Here is a 14,970-nt window from a genome sequence, read left to right on the forward strand (position 1 = left end):
AATCAAATGGTTCTCATCGCCCTATCCTCAATTTGAAGTCTTTGAACAAATTCCTCAGAGTTCCCAAATTCAGGATGGAAACGTTACGTTCCATTATTCTGGCGATGGAACCGGGGGATTACATTGTCTCCCTGGATACCAGGACGCCTACTTCCATGTTCCGATAGCACCTTCGCACCAGCAGTATCTGAGGTTCGCTATCCTACAACATCACTACCAGTTTCGGGCGCTACCCTTTGGTCTCTCCACGGCACAAAGGGTATTCATCAAAGTGATGGCGATCATGGCCGTATATCTTCGGAGCCAGAATGCATGGCTGCTGCCGTATCTAGACGACCTCCTTTTGCTGGCGAGCTCTCCTGAGGTACTGCTTCAACATCTCCACCTGACGATCGCTTGTCTGCAAGCGCACGGGTGGTTGATAAATTGGAGAAAGTCCACCCTGATTACATCACAGTGGATGGTTCATTTGGGAGCCCTGCTAGATTCTCGTCAGCAAAGGATCTTCCTGACTCTGGAAAAGGTCTCCTCCCTACAGCTGCGAATACATAGTTGCCTGAGCAATTGCCGACGGTCCATTCGGCAATGAAAGTTCTGGGGTCCATGGTGTCGGCATTCGACATGGTGGAATTTGCCCAGTTCCATTCCAGGCCCCTGGATTCTATCGGAATGGAACGGGTTACCTCACCGGATCCGGTCTCAGATGCTGGTGTTGTCCCCGGAGGTTCGGCAGTCTTTAGCTTTGTGGCTTCAGACAGCTCATCTGGTCGAGGGGCGTCCCTTTTGGATCCCGGACTGGGTCCTGCTAACAACAGATGCCAGTCTCCGGGGTTGGGGGGCAGTGACAGACTCATTGTCACTTCAGGGATGTTGGACTGCGAAGGAAGCACTTATCCCCATCAACATTCTGGAACTGAGGGTCGTGTACAGTCGTCCGGCAACACTCTTCAAGGAAGGGTGGTTCAAGTTCAATCAGACAACGCCACCACGGTGGTGTACATCAACCACCAGGGAGGAACTCGCAGTCTGGCTGCGATGTCGGAGGTGTCTCGCATCCTTGCTTGGGCGGAGTGCCACATTCCAGCAATCTCGGCGGTCTTTATCCCCGGAGTCCTCAATTGGGGGCTGCCGGTGCTGGACTTGATGGCCTCCCGTCACAATCACAAGTTGGCCGTGTACGGGTCAAGGACAAGAGATGCAGGCGCAAGTCTGGTGGACGTGCTGTCGGTGAAATGGACGTTTCAACTGGCGTACCTGTTTCCTCCGATATCCCTGCTGCCTTGGGTCCTGCAGAAATTTAAGCAGGACGGCGGCACGCTGAAGCTGGTGGCTCCAGCGTGGCCTGACGTCCTTGGTACTCCGATCTGAGGAGCCTCTCCATCGACGCTCCGTACCTTCTTCCTCAGCGCCAGGACCTATTGTCTCAGGGGTCCTGCCTTTACCCGGATTTGGGTCGGCTGTCTTTGATGGTGTGGCTCTTGAGACAGCCTTCTTAAGGTCTCTGGGCTTCTCAGGTTTGGTTATTAGTACCATGCTCAGGGCACGCAAGCCTGCTTCCGCACTGATTTACCACAGGGTGTGGCGCACTTACTTTCAGTGGTGTGAGTCCAGAAACTATGATCCTCAGGTGTTCCGAGTTTCTAGGATCTTGGAATTTCTTCAGTCAGGTTTGGGCCTAGGCTTACGCCTTACATCTCTGAAGGTTCATGTGTCCGCGCTGTCTGTGTGGTTGCCAGATGTTCACACTTTTTTCCAAGGTGTTCTCCGAATCCAGCCTCCCTTCGTGCCTCCTGTGGCTCCTTGGGACTTGGCGGTGGTTCTTCGGGTCCTGCAGGATCCTCCTTTTGAGCCTCTTGAGTCGGTGGAACTCAAGTGGTTAACGTTTAAGACTGTTTGTTTGTTTTTCTCCTGGCAATTGCTTCTGCCAGGAGGGTGTCTGAATTGGGGGCGCTTTCCTGTCGTCCCCCTTTTCTGATTTTTCACCAGGACAGGGCTGTGCTTTGCACTTGTCCTGAGTTTTTGCCTAAAGTGGTTCCACATTAATCAGGAACTACTTGTGCCAGCTTTCAGTCACCTGATCTGTCAGCTGGTAAGGCTTCCTTGGCTGTAGTCCGTGCTCTGAGTTTATGTGGACCGGACTGCTTCCGTTAGGAAGTCTGATTCTTTGTTTGTCCTCTTTGGTTTTCACAGGAGGGGTTGGCCTGCCAACAAGCAAACTTTAGCCCGTTGGCTTTGTTCTGTTATTTGTGAAGCTTATGCGCAGGAGGGTTTACCTGTCCCAGCCTCAAGGCTCATTCCACTCAGTCTGTGTGGGTCCTTTTTGGGCTGCTAGACATGGCGCCTCTGCTGTTCAGCTATGTAAGGCGGCCACCTGGTCTTCCATTCAGACATTTTTGAGGTTCTATGCGTTTGACACCTTTTGCCTCTCAGGATGCATCCTTCGGGCGCCGGGTTCTCCTTTCTGCACAGGAGCGTCCCCGCCCTTAGTTGAACTGCTTTGGGACATCCCCAAGGTCAACCCTGTGGACCCCATATGGACCCTGAAGTAGAAAACAAGAGATATGGTAAGAACTTACCTTTGTTATCTCTGTTTCTACGAAGTCCATAGGGTCCACAGGGCACCCTCCCTGACGCACCTGGCTTCATATGGGCTGTGTGGCTGGTCACCGGTTTTCAGTCTCCCGTTTCTGTGAGTATGATTTCTTGTGTGTTCCAGTCTTCCTTCTCTCTGTTTAGTCTCCTCCTCCGGCCTTGGCTGCTTACCAACTGAGGTGCCTGTGGCTCGGGGGCGGGGTATAGAGGAGGATGGACCCAAGTGCATCCTGGGAGCAGCAAAAGCTTTAACCTTGTGGTGCCCGTGGATCCAGATCCAGCTATACCCCAAGGTCAACCCTGTGGACCCTATGGACTTCGTAGAAACAGAATAACAAAGGTAAGTTATTACCATATCTCTTGTTGTTCCATCTAGGATGGACATCACTATAGAGCGATTGTATAAAGCCAACACTATTGACCGAGCATATCCAGGAGGCACCCGGGTATGTGGGGAATACAGCTCTGTATACTGGTCAAATTGTGCTTTAGAATTTCATTTACAGTGGTCTCTGGATCAAGGTTTGAGAGCCAGATGAAAGTGGAGATTTTTTTTCTTCTTCATCTCTAAGCATGGACTGTTCTGTCTTAATGTCTTGAGGTTAGTATTACCAGTAAAACTTTTCAAGGGGAAATATGCAAACCCCTTTGTGGAAAAGAGCAGTCCATTGCACCAAGGAGGCACTCGAAGACTGTCAGCAATGGCAGAAGTGTCCCACATTCTCACATGGCCCGAACGCCATCTCCCAGCCATCTCTGCAGTGTTCATCCCGGGGATTCACAATTGGGAGGCGGATTTCCTCAGCCATCACAATGTGTATGCAGGGGAGTGGTCTCTCAATCCAGAAGTCTTCAAATCCTGGTGGACAAATGGGGTCTACCGGACGTGGACCTCATGGTCTCACGACACAATCACAAGCTTCCAGTGTACGGGGCCAGGACAAGGGACCCCGACGCAGCCTTCATGGACGCATTATCTGTGAAGTGGACCTTCCATTTGTCACACCTCTTTCCTCCGGTCTCCCTTCTGCCTCGAGTTCTTCGGAGTTTTGAGCAGAAAGGGGGCATGGTCCTGTTGGTAGCTCCGGCTTGGCCCAGACGCCATTGGTACTCCGGTCTCTCCATAAACTTTCCTCTCCAACTTCCTCTACGACCAGACCTGTTGTCTCAGGGTCCCTGTCTACATCCGGACCTGGCCTGTCTGTCTGGAACGGCTTTGCTCTTGAGACAATCCTCCTAAGGTCTAAAGGGTTTTCCAGACCATGCTCAGAGCGCATAAACCGGCCTCTTCCAGGCTTTATCTCAGAGTGTAGCATACATATTTCCAGTGGTGTGCTACTAGAAACTATGACCCTCAGGTTTTTAGGCTTTCTAAAATCCAGCTTTTCTTCAAGCTGGATTGGATGCCGCCTAGCCTCTCTAAGTGCACGTCTCTGCTATGTCCATTTGGTTCCAGCGCAGAATTGCTCCTCTACCGGGATGTTCATGCCTTTCTGCAAGGTGTTATACGTATGCAACCTCCCTTTGTCCCTCCTGGGGCTCCGTGGGATTTGTCAGTAGTTTTCCACGCACTTCAGGAACCTCCATTCGAACCCCTGGATTCAGTAGACATCAAATGGCTCGCTGCGAAGACACCGTTTGCTTCTGGCTATAGCATCTGCTATAGCCAGGGGGCGCTTTCCTGTTGCTCCCCTTTCCTAATCTTTCATAGGGAGAGGGCTGTTCTTCGACCATGCCCTGACTTCCTTCCCAAGGTGGTCTCTCGTTTCCACCTTAATGAGGAATTTGTGGCTCCGGCCTTTAAATCACCAGACTTCTCGGCAGGTGAGGCCTCTTTGGATGTGATCCGTGCTCTGAACATCTACGTGGACTGTACTAGTTCCATCAGGCAATCAGACTCCCTCTTAATCCTATATTGATTCCACAAGAAGGGATGGCCAGCTAACAAACAAACTCTGGCCAGATGGATTCGCATGACTATCTCGCAGGCTTACGCGCAGACTGGCCTTCCTGTGCCGGCTACAATATCTGCTCATTCTACTCGCTCCGTGGGTCCCTCGTGGGCAGCCCGCCGTGTCACGTCTGCCGAACAGCTATGCAAGGCGGCAACGTGGTCTTCTGTCTTCCACGTTGCTGTCCAGGATGCTTCCTTAGGGCGCTGGGTTCTCCTCTCAGCTGAGGAGCATCCCCAAACAACTGCTTTGGGACATCCCCATTGTCTCCCTGTGGAGCCCTATGGACCCTGAAGAAGAAAAGGAGAGTTATGGTAAAATTTACCCTTGTTAACTCTTTCTTCGAAGTCCATAGGGCACCCGCCCTGACACACCTGGCCTCTTATGGGTTCCTTCTCTTGGTTACTTGTTTCCTTCTCTGTGTGAGAGTATCATTCTTCAGTGTACCAGTCTTCCTTCTCTCCTATCCTGTTCTTGCCTTGGGCTTGTTAACAAAACTGAGTTAACCCTCAGGCTGTGGGAGGGGTATAGGGGGCAGGACCGGAGCATCCTGGGACAGGAAAAAGCTTTGCTATTGGTGTCCAGTCCTCCAAGTGCCACCTACACCCCATTGTCTCCCTGTGGACCCTATGGACTTCGAAGAAAGAGAGTTCACAATGGTATGTTTTACCATAACTCTCCTTATGAAATCAAATGTCCTGAATGACTTACTTGCTGGCTGACTCATCAAATGCCCCTGGACCTAGAAACTTGAAAATTGAGGACTATATTCCTTCCATGATGTAGGTACCCACTAAGCAGGGATTTTTTTTTAAATTCAAATCCTGAGGAGGTGAAAAGAGCTAAAATGTTTCCTCCCCCTGTGCAATGTCCTCACTGACTGACTCATACTGGCTGCAGCACAGTTGAATGCTCAAACACTAAGGGGTCTATTCATGTAGCCAGAAAAGCCCTTAATCAGTGATAACAGAGCTTTTCACTTCACCCAATTCATAGAAGGGGTTACCGTGGAGAAATCTCACATTCTCCAGAGGTGTCCCTGATTAGTAATTAGTATACACGTCACTTCCCCCATACACTAGTATGGGGGGAGCGATTCATAGAAGCTCAGCTTTCCATTTTGCTTCTATACATTTTTTTTTTTTTTTCTCCATCACAGGTTAGCGTAATGTGCCTCCTGAGGGGAGAAGAACAGGGAAGACAGCTTTGTCCCCGTCTCCTCCCTGTACACTCTGCTCCGTTTTCTAATGCCGGCCAATCAGGTGCCTACTCACTAGTCGCTTCGCCCCTCTGTGTCTGTGGCACTGAACAGCACTGCCATTGAAGTAATGGGTAAGATCTGATGGATCTCTTTGACCCATTGCTAAAGAGAGGTTCCAGAGTATATTGTGACCCTTCATATGCTGGGTCACTCACTCTGGTGACTGCCGCTACACCCACTATATGTATATGATAAGTGACCCGGCGCCGGGTCACCTCAATCTGATATCCTTCACCCCCCATGGTCTGCTTGCTGTACCCTCTTCTCCCCTTCCCCCACCACCCCCGACAGTCTTCTCTGTGTGCCTACCTCACCCCCCTGGCGGGTTGCTCCCCAGGAATACCCATGCTACCCTGGCAGGAAGGGAATGTAAATGCTCCAATATCAGCCCGATGTGGCTGTGTTCCGTCTGTCGTCCTGTGCAACAGCCTCCTCACCTAAGTCCCTTTAGGTGTTCGGAAGGTCCCCTTTTGGCTCTGCTACTTCCTCTAATGCACAGCCCAGGTTATTGCTCACAGGTCAGGCTGCCTCCCGTCTCTGCAGTGCTCTGGCAGTGTAATTCAGCAGCCACCAGCTCATTGGTGTGTAAGGTGAAAAAGGTCAGCCCCCTCTCCGATGTCTGGAGATTGTCTCTCAGTAGTGACAAGTGGTATGCCGGCTGCAGCTCAGATGGATCTTTATGGGGCTGCAGACTCAGGAGCGAGTGATAAGTAACTGCACAGCACATCTCCACTTCGCAGAGGACAGGATTTTTGGCGTGTCATATCTCAGGAGGGGTGATCGTACATAAATGACTCCTTAACCTATCAATTTTTTAATGTGTGAAGCCATATAATTACCTCTAAGAACTTAAGTCTTTATGATTAGACCCCCAACTGTCCTCTTAAGTCCTGCCAAACATCACTGGTGGTTAGTGTGGCTCCCCTATTTGAATATTGAGAGAAGGGAATGTTTTATTACAGAGGTGAGAGAGGAAAATGTGTTACAACAGCAGTGAGAGGGGAATCTGTCGCTATAGAGGTGAGGGAGGGGGAATGTGATACTATTCAGATGAGGGATGTAAATGTGTTACTACAGAGGTGAGGGATGGGAATGTGTTGATACACAGCTGAGGGAGGCGAATGTCAAACATGTTACTACTGGGTGAGGGAACGGAATTTGTTAGCACAGGGGTGAGACGATTAATGTGTTACTACAGAGGTGAGAGGAAAAATTGTTACTAGAGCTCTTAGCGGGGTAATGTGTTACTCCAGAGTCGAGGGAAGAGAATAAGTTTCTACAGGTGTGTGATGGGAATGTCTTTCTATAGGTGTGAGGGAGAGATTCTATTTCTACACCTGTGAGGTAGCGGAATGTCAAATGTGTTACAGCACGGGTGAGGGAGGATAATGTCTTACTAAAGCAGTGATGTATTACTATAGAGGTGAAGGATTAATGCGTTACTGGAGTGGTGATATGGAATTGGAAACAGTAAATATCTAAGGTCTATCCGTTTGAACCGGGTACACAGGTACATCAGCTAGTACGACATGTATATGTAGGTGATAAAAATGCATTTGGTTTTGACAATTGGCAGATTGTTATTGGTACACATACTGATTTATTTAAGTGAAGTTTAAATCCATAGAACATATATCAGACTTCCATTTGTCCTAAACATACTGACCTGATGATTAATTTTGTGCTATTTAAGCTTTTTACAACCTTTAACATGCAGGTTTGGCCCAGGAACAGAGCACCTGCTTCTGAATGAAAACACTTCCGCTGTCCATAACCTTAGAAGCTACAAGACTCAAACCCAGCTGCACCTTATCCATCCCAAAATCTTTCCGCAGCTCCCTGCTGTCCAAAAGAAGGTAATTGGATCCCAGAGCATGTTGATGTTTGTAGTTTAACAAAGTTGCCTTTGTCTGCTGAATTATTAATGGACCTTGATGTCTTATTTCTGCAAAGGAGGAGGTTTCTGGTGTGCTTGGGGTGAGGGCAGAATGTCTTCTCCGTTATCGCCTGAGACCTAAACTCGAGTGGCAGAGGTGAGTTGTTAATAAAACATGGTGAATATGGGTATACCACACTTACAGTGCATCTGGAAAGTATTCACACTGCTTCACTTTTTCCACATTTTGTTATGTTACAGCCTTATTCCAAAATGGAATAATTTAATTTTTGTTCTCCTAATTCTACATACAATAACCCATAATGACAATGTGTAAAAAAAATTTTTGCATTTTTTTTGCAAATTTAATTTAAAAAAAAGCTAAGAAATCACATGTACATAAGTATTCACGACCTTTTCCCTGAAGCTCAAAATTGAGCTCAGGTGCATCCTGTTTCCACTGATCATCCTTGAGATGTTCCTACAGCTTAATTGGAGTCCACCTGTGGTAAAATCAGTTGATTGGACATGATTTTGAAAGGCATAAACCTGTCTATATAAGGTCCCACACTTGACAGTGCATGTCATAGCACAAACCAAGTATGAAGTCCAAGGAATTGTCTGTAGACCTCTGAGAAAGGATTGTCTTGAGGCATAAATCTGGGGAAGGGTACAGATATATATCTGCTGCTTTGAAGGTCCCAATGAGCACAGTGGCCTCTATTATCCGTAAATGGAAGAAGGTCGGAACCACCAGGACTCTTCCTAGAGATGGCTGGCCATCTAAACTGAGCGATCGGTGGAGAAGTGCCTTAGGGAGGTGACCAAGAACCCAATGGTCACTCTTGTCAGAGCTACAGCATTCCTCTGTGGAGAGAGGAGAACCTTCCAGAAGGACAACCATCTCTGCAGCAATCCACCAATCAGGCCTGTATGGTAGAGTGGCCTGATGGAAGCTTGCCTTAGTAAAAAGCACATGGCAGCCTGCCTGGAGTTTTGCAAAAATGCACCTGAAGGACTCTCAGACCATGATGAGACAAAGATTGAACTCTTTGGCGTGAATGCCAGGCGTTGTTTGGAGGAAGCCCGGCACCGCTCATCACCAGGCCAATACCATCCCTACAGTGAAGCATGGTGGTGGCAGCATCATGCTGTGGGGATGTTTTTCAACAGCAGGAACTGGGAGACTAGTCAGGTTAGAGGGAAAGATGAATGCAGCAATGTACAGAGACCTCCTGGATGAAAACCTGCTCCAGAGCGCTCTTGACCTCAGACTGGGGCGACTGTTCATCTTTCAGCAGGACAACGACCCTAAGCACACAGCCAAGATATCAAAGGAGTGGCTTCAGGACAGCTCTGTGAATGTCCTTGAGTGGCCCAGACTTGAATCCGATTGGACATCTCTGGAGAGATCTGAAAATAGCTGTGCACCGACGCTTCCCATCCAACCTGATAGAGCTTGAGAGGTGCTGCAAAGAGTATGGGTGAAACTGCCCAAAGATAAGTGTGCCAAGCTTGTGGCATCATATTCAAAAGGACCTGAGGCTGTAATTGCTGCCAAAGGTGCATCAACAAAGTATTGAGCAAAGGCTGTGAATACTTATGTACATGTGATTTCTTAGTTTTTTTTTTTTTTTAATTAAATTAGCAAAAATCGCAAAAAAAAAACTTTACACGTTGTCATTATGTGGTATTGTGTGTAGAATTTTGAGGACAAAAATGAATTTATTCCATTTTGGGATAAGGCTGTAACATAACAAAATGTGGAAAAAGTGAAGCGTTGTGAATACTTTCCGGATGCACTGTATATAAGCCATCATATGGTGTGTATTAATATGAATGTCCAATACAAGCATGTCGCACGCTTTTGACCTGGACACTGCCTGCCCATTGCTCCACAGAGCTGGGGACTTTGTTTGCCATTGGTGGGGCAATGTCCTTTTGGCTGCGTACAGAAGTAGCACTGTCCAGAAGGCTGCGGCTGGTGACTGGAATGAGATTGGATAGGGAATAATTTGTTAGATTCTTCATATGGTGACTCTAGCATTTCACGTTTCAGAGAAGCAGTTACAGAAATCTGTTCTGCAGAGTTTGTGAAGGAAGCCATTGAGCTCCCTGGTTTTGAAGACGCTCTGAAGGAATGCAAGCTGCTTTTGGAGTCTGATAGCACAGCGCCAAATGGTAATTACATGTGAACATCACCTTGTCTGTTGTTAAGCATGTCATTTATTTGGTCTGTAGGAACCAGAATCTCATGATTATGAATCCTTACCTCCTGAATATTAATAGTTCCTTAGTGTTGTCATTGGTTAGACTGCCTACTGGATCAGTCCACAAAATGGGTGCCTGTCTGTAGGTGACAGGACCACCTGACTTCACTTGATATATTTGTTATTTTCCATAAACGAACTGGTCAGCAGCCATGTTTTAATCTTCTACTTCTCTGACTTTAGCACGTGTTACTGCTGTTGCACACACAGGCAGCCATCTTCTAAACCACATGTGACCTCTGAGACATCAACAAATGCTTCCTAGACTACATTGTCATTAATATGTAATGCTTGTATGAGGTCCTTATTGAATACAAAGGGACTTCTTCTGATGTGTGTAGTCATATTTTTTAATTTATTTTGTTGTTCATGGTTCTATAAAGGAGTAATATTGTAAAGATGATTAGTGTTGGCTTTTAAACCACCACTAACATTCAGAGAGGATGTTTTCTGTGTCTATTGTAAGACAGTAATACTAGTTTATATGATGCACTGTAGCCTGTTGTAGATTTCTTTTCTCTTTCTGTAGGTGACATACAGTATCCTGAAGTTGTGTTTCTAGGGACGGGCTCAGCCGTACCCATGAAAACTCGTAATGTCAGCGCTACTCTGGTACATGTCAGGTAAGGGCAAACTATAGCTTACAGTCATACAGTATGGCGGGTGCACCTTTTTAGCTTAAACTAAAACTAGCCAGTCAGAACATGCTCTTGTTATTTCCAGTTATTGCTTTAATTTAGTCTGTGAAAACAGGGATACTCTTGGATCAGTATAGGACCCATGTATTTTTTTAAAATGTTCGTACGGTCATATTATTGAGGCTGCACTGAGACCAGCCTAAAAGATTGTTCTTAAGCTCTAGCCGGCTGCTGCTACATATAGCTGTTTTTCACATGGATTTTTTATAGGTTTTTGAGTGTGTGTGTGTATGTATATGTATGTATATGTGTGTGTATATATATATATATATATATATATATATATATATATATATGTGTGTGTGTGTGTGTGTGTGTATATGTATATATATATATATATATATATATATATATATTATAATATAATGTAATAAAAGTTTTTATAATACATGGGGAGGGGCGGGGGGGTGGCACCTAACTGGGGGACCTGTTGTCCCTGGTGATGACGGTGGGGGGTTCTGTCACAGGGACCTATTACCCCAAGGGTGTTGGGAGTTGATATTGCTGGGGATCTTTTGACAGCGGGGGTTTTTTTTTGATGGGGTGGGAAGTGAAATTACAATCGGGGCTTATTGACATGCCGGTTGTGAGTGAATTCAAAACATTCTCTACAGATGTGCACAAGTTTATTGTGATTGATCGCGCCATAAATGTGCAATCGCTTTGCGCTATGCGCCACTATACGCTATGGCGCGTCCCCGATCGCCTAAGTGTCTCCGTTCAATCCTATGGAGATGCAAAGGCGTGGTTGAAGGTTCTAGTTACCTGTCTACAATTGCTGAAGTGAGTGAAAGTATTTCTATCTTTTTACTTTTTACTTTAGCACAATTTATTGCAGCATACCGTTAAGTGTTTTTTTTTTTTTTGCGGCATGCTATCCTTTTAATAAGATCTAACCAATTTCTAATTGTCACTTGGTGACTTGTGCTTTCTTGAATGCTGTTGCCCTGTCATTAACTTGTGGTTGATATTAGTCCATCAAATAGTATGTGCATTAACCGTTCTGATCATAGTAAAAGTTGTTTTTTATGAGAAATAACTTATTCATAAGTGTAAAATAATATTAGCTATATCCTCAGATGTGTCCTGCCTATATAATACCACCCTTCTATATAATCACATAGCCATGGTTTATGTGTACTTCTGTAGTGCTGTCAGTCTCAGAGCTGCGGGCACACTCCTTCGAGAGCCCACTTCAGCATTTTAGGGTTTTCACTAGTGCATTACCACTGTGTACTCCTAAATGTTCTACATTTGTCCCAAGTTGGCCTCCTGTACAGACTACCTCTTAGACAATTAAACTTTTTTTTTTCCTTCCGTCTGTTTTATTTTGCAGTCCCTCCCAATCATTATTGCTGGACAGCGGAGAGGGGACGTTTGGCCAACTACACCGTCATTATGGAGACCGTGTGGATTATGTTCTCAGCCAGTTGTCGGCGGTGTTCATTTCCCACATACATGCTGATCACCACACTGTAAGTGCTCTGGTATTTAGCACCATGTCAGAGTTTTGTTATATGAGAAATCCTGAATTAGGAGCAGAACGTAGCGCCTAGTTAATTTGGCCTGTTTCTATTAGTGTGTTTTTATTGGGAAAGTGTTTTTGTGGGGAGGGTTGTATATTTCGAATAGTCCCTTTCTACTTCAGGGTCCATAGGGGTCCACAGGGTGACCTTGGGGTATAGCTGGATCCTGGATCCTCGGGCACCACGGAGTTAAAGCTTTTAGCTGCTCCCAGGATGCATTTGGGTCCAACCTCCCCTATACCCCGCCCCCGAGCCACAGGCACCTCAGTTTAAGATGGTGCCCGGCCAGAGTCGGGTCACCCTGCGGGGGGGGGCTGCAGGAGCAGCCCCCTAAAGCTTTTTATTTAACTAGGTTAAATTTATTTTTACTATAGTTTTGTTCTCCAGAGCGGCAGCGCTGGGCTGTCTGTACAGACGCCCACGCTGCCGCTCCTTCTCCCTGCTGGCGCCGCGATGCCAGCACTGAACTGGGGATCGCGGCGGGGGAAGCCAGAGTCTGTACTAGCCGGACTCTGGTTTCCCCCGGGACTGCTGCCGGAAGACGCCGGGGAGCTTAAGGTAAGCCGCGCACCGCTGATTAGCGGCGGTGCACGGGTAATGCCTTTTATATGCAGTCCCATGCCCCCGGTCTAGGGGACAGACCGGTGGCGGCGGGCCCCCCCCTCTATCGGAGGCATAACCTGTCAGACCACTAGACCACCAGGGTAAATTAAGCGGCAAGCGGGATGCCGCAACCTTGGGGGTTAAATATGCTAGCCAGGGGAGGAAACCTTCCCTGTCTAGCGGCTCCTCCCCTCAGCTCAGCGCGCCTTTCAGCTCGGAGTCTGGCGTCGCTGAGCTGCAGCTACTCGGGCCACTCCTCCTCTGAGGTCTCCAGCGGCCATTTTCTTACTGGCAGCGCAGATCTTCAGGGAGCACGCGGTCCGGTCCCCCTGTGTACCTCTCCCCCGACAAGGACAGTGTACACAGCGCTATAGCCCTCCCAGACACTGAATCTGGGAGGTTGATTGTAGTGGAAAGGTGCAGTGAGTATATCTTCCTGCATGGTATGTGACTTTTGCTAGTGCTGCCTGTCTGTGTCTTTTTTCTACTTACTGTCAGCCTGTACCTATCCCTTTCCTTCTCCTACAAGCCCTACAGGTGTGCGGGGGAAGGGTGTTTCTACTGACCTCACCTATATAGATCACGTACTTGTGAGGTCCGTCACATACAGTTGTGTGCTACACGGTGCCATATTGTGGGCTGTTGTTCAGCACACTGGTGAGTGCGCACGTTTTCTTCCTAAGTCATGTCTGAGGAGGAGATTGAGCACTCCGGGGCTCCGGCATTGTTCTCCTGCAGGCGCTGTTCTGCAGGAGTGGATAGGGAGGATTTGTCACAGGACGGCCTGTGCGGACGGTGCCAGGCGGTCCCTGGTACGTCTAAACCTCCCATGTCGCAGGAGCCACCATGGGCGATGTTTTCCCAGGTGCTGGTGTCCATCGCGGACCGTCTGTCGGTCCCGACTGCCGCCCCTACTAGGGCGTTGCCCCAGCCTTCCATCCCCCATTCCCCGGGTGTCCCACAATTATTGCAGACTCCCCCGGGGTCTCAGCCTGTTGGTCCCTATGCGGGGTTGCCAATGTATATTCAGTCCACCCCTGTGGCACAGCCGGCTGTGGTGCCGTTTCAGGCTCCTGTGACAGCTCCTCCACCCTGGGTGGATGCGCTTTCCCACACTGTCCAAGATTTGGCGTCAGCATCTTCGGCTTTTCAGTCGATGTTGCGCAGTGACGTGCCCTCCAGGGCGTCTAAACGCTCCAGTCATGGCACAGGCTGCGCATCTTTCGGATTCTGAGGGGTCCTCGGATGATGGTGAGGTGCAGGATGACTCAGCCTCAGATGCCTCAGTCCAGGAGGTAGACACTAAGTCTTCCATCAATGTGCGGGCTCTGGTTAAGGCGGTGCGGGCCATTCTTCTGATTGAGGATGAGGCACCCGCTCCCAAGTCAAGGTATCCTAGTTTTAAAAAAGCTAAGGTTACTTCTACAGCGTTCCCCTTGTCTGATCAGTTGACTGATCACATGGCGGTGGCCTGGCAGACGCCCAGTAAGCGTTTCCTGCCACAGAAACGCTTGGCGTCCAATTATCCATTCCCGGAAGCGCATTGTAAGAAATGGGAAACTCCGCCTGCAGTCGATTCCCATGTAACACGCCTCATCAGGAGTGCTACTTTGCCATTGCCGTCTATATCCTCACTGAAGGATCCTACGGACAGGAAGGTGGAGACTTGTCTAAAGTCTATTTATTCTCTCTCAGGGGCTGTAGCCCGGCCGTCCATGGCCATCTCCTGGGTGGCCAAGGCCATTGAGGGGTGGGCCAACGCCTTGGAGGACACGTTTACGGATGAATCTCCGGACGTCCAGAGGGCGTTGTTAGGACAGATGAGATGCCGCCTCCTACATTGGAGAAGCATCTTTGGATGCTAGCCTGTTGACCTCTAGGGTTTCGGCGGCAGCAGTGTCTGCTCGTAGATCCTTGTGGTTGCGGTCTTGGAGAGCAGACGCGGATTCAAAGAAAGGCTTGGAGGCCTTACCTTTTAATGGGGAATTACTATTTGGTCCGGACCTGGACAAAATAGTAGATACCCTGGCAAAATCCAAGTCAGCCTTCCTCCCTTCAGCTACTACATCTGCTAAGGTCCGGAGCTCGGCGTTTCGTTCCTTTCGGGTTCAGGGCAAGGCAAAGGGTCAGTCCTTCCCGAGGCAGTCCGCACCCAAGACCGCCTCAAAGCCAAAGAAGCAAGCCTGGAGTGC

General features: G+C 48.3%; 1 protein-coding gene across 1 annotated transcript in view; it reads left to right on the forward strand.

Annotated features, from left to right (window-relative positions):
* ELAC2 (elaC ribonuclease Z 2) overlaps positions 1–14,970 on the forward strand; it is a 95,561-nt gene that overhangs the window by 44,724 nt on the left and 35,867 nt on the right. Inside the window, exons 12-16 of the mRNA XM_088468613.1 lie at positions 7,523–7,661; positions 7,759–7,838; positions 9,741–9,862; positions 10,481–10,574; positions 11,986–12,124. Of these exons, the coding sequence (XP_088324739.1) occupies positions 7,523–7,661; positions 7,759–7,838; positions 9,741–9,862; positions 10,481–10,574; positions 11,986–12,124 (574 nt within the window). The remainder of the gene's footprint in view (positions 1–7,522; positions 7,662–7,758; positions 7,839–9,740; positions 9,863–10,480; positions 10,575–11,985; positions 12,125–14,970) is intronic.

Source organism: Taudactylus pleione, unplaced genomic scaffold, assembly GCF_031769625.1.
Source record: "Taudactylus pleione unplaced genomic scaffold, aTauple2 ptg000012l, whole genome shotgun sequence".
NCBI lineage: Eukaryota > Metazoa > Chordata > Amphibia > Anura > Myobatrachidae > Taudactylus > Taudactylus pleione.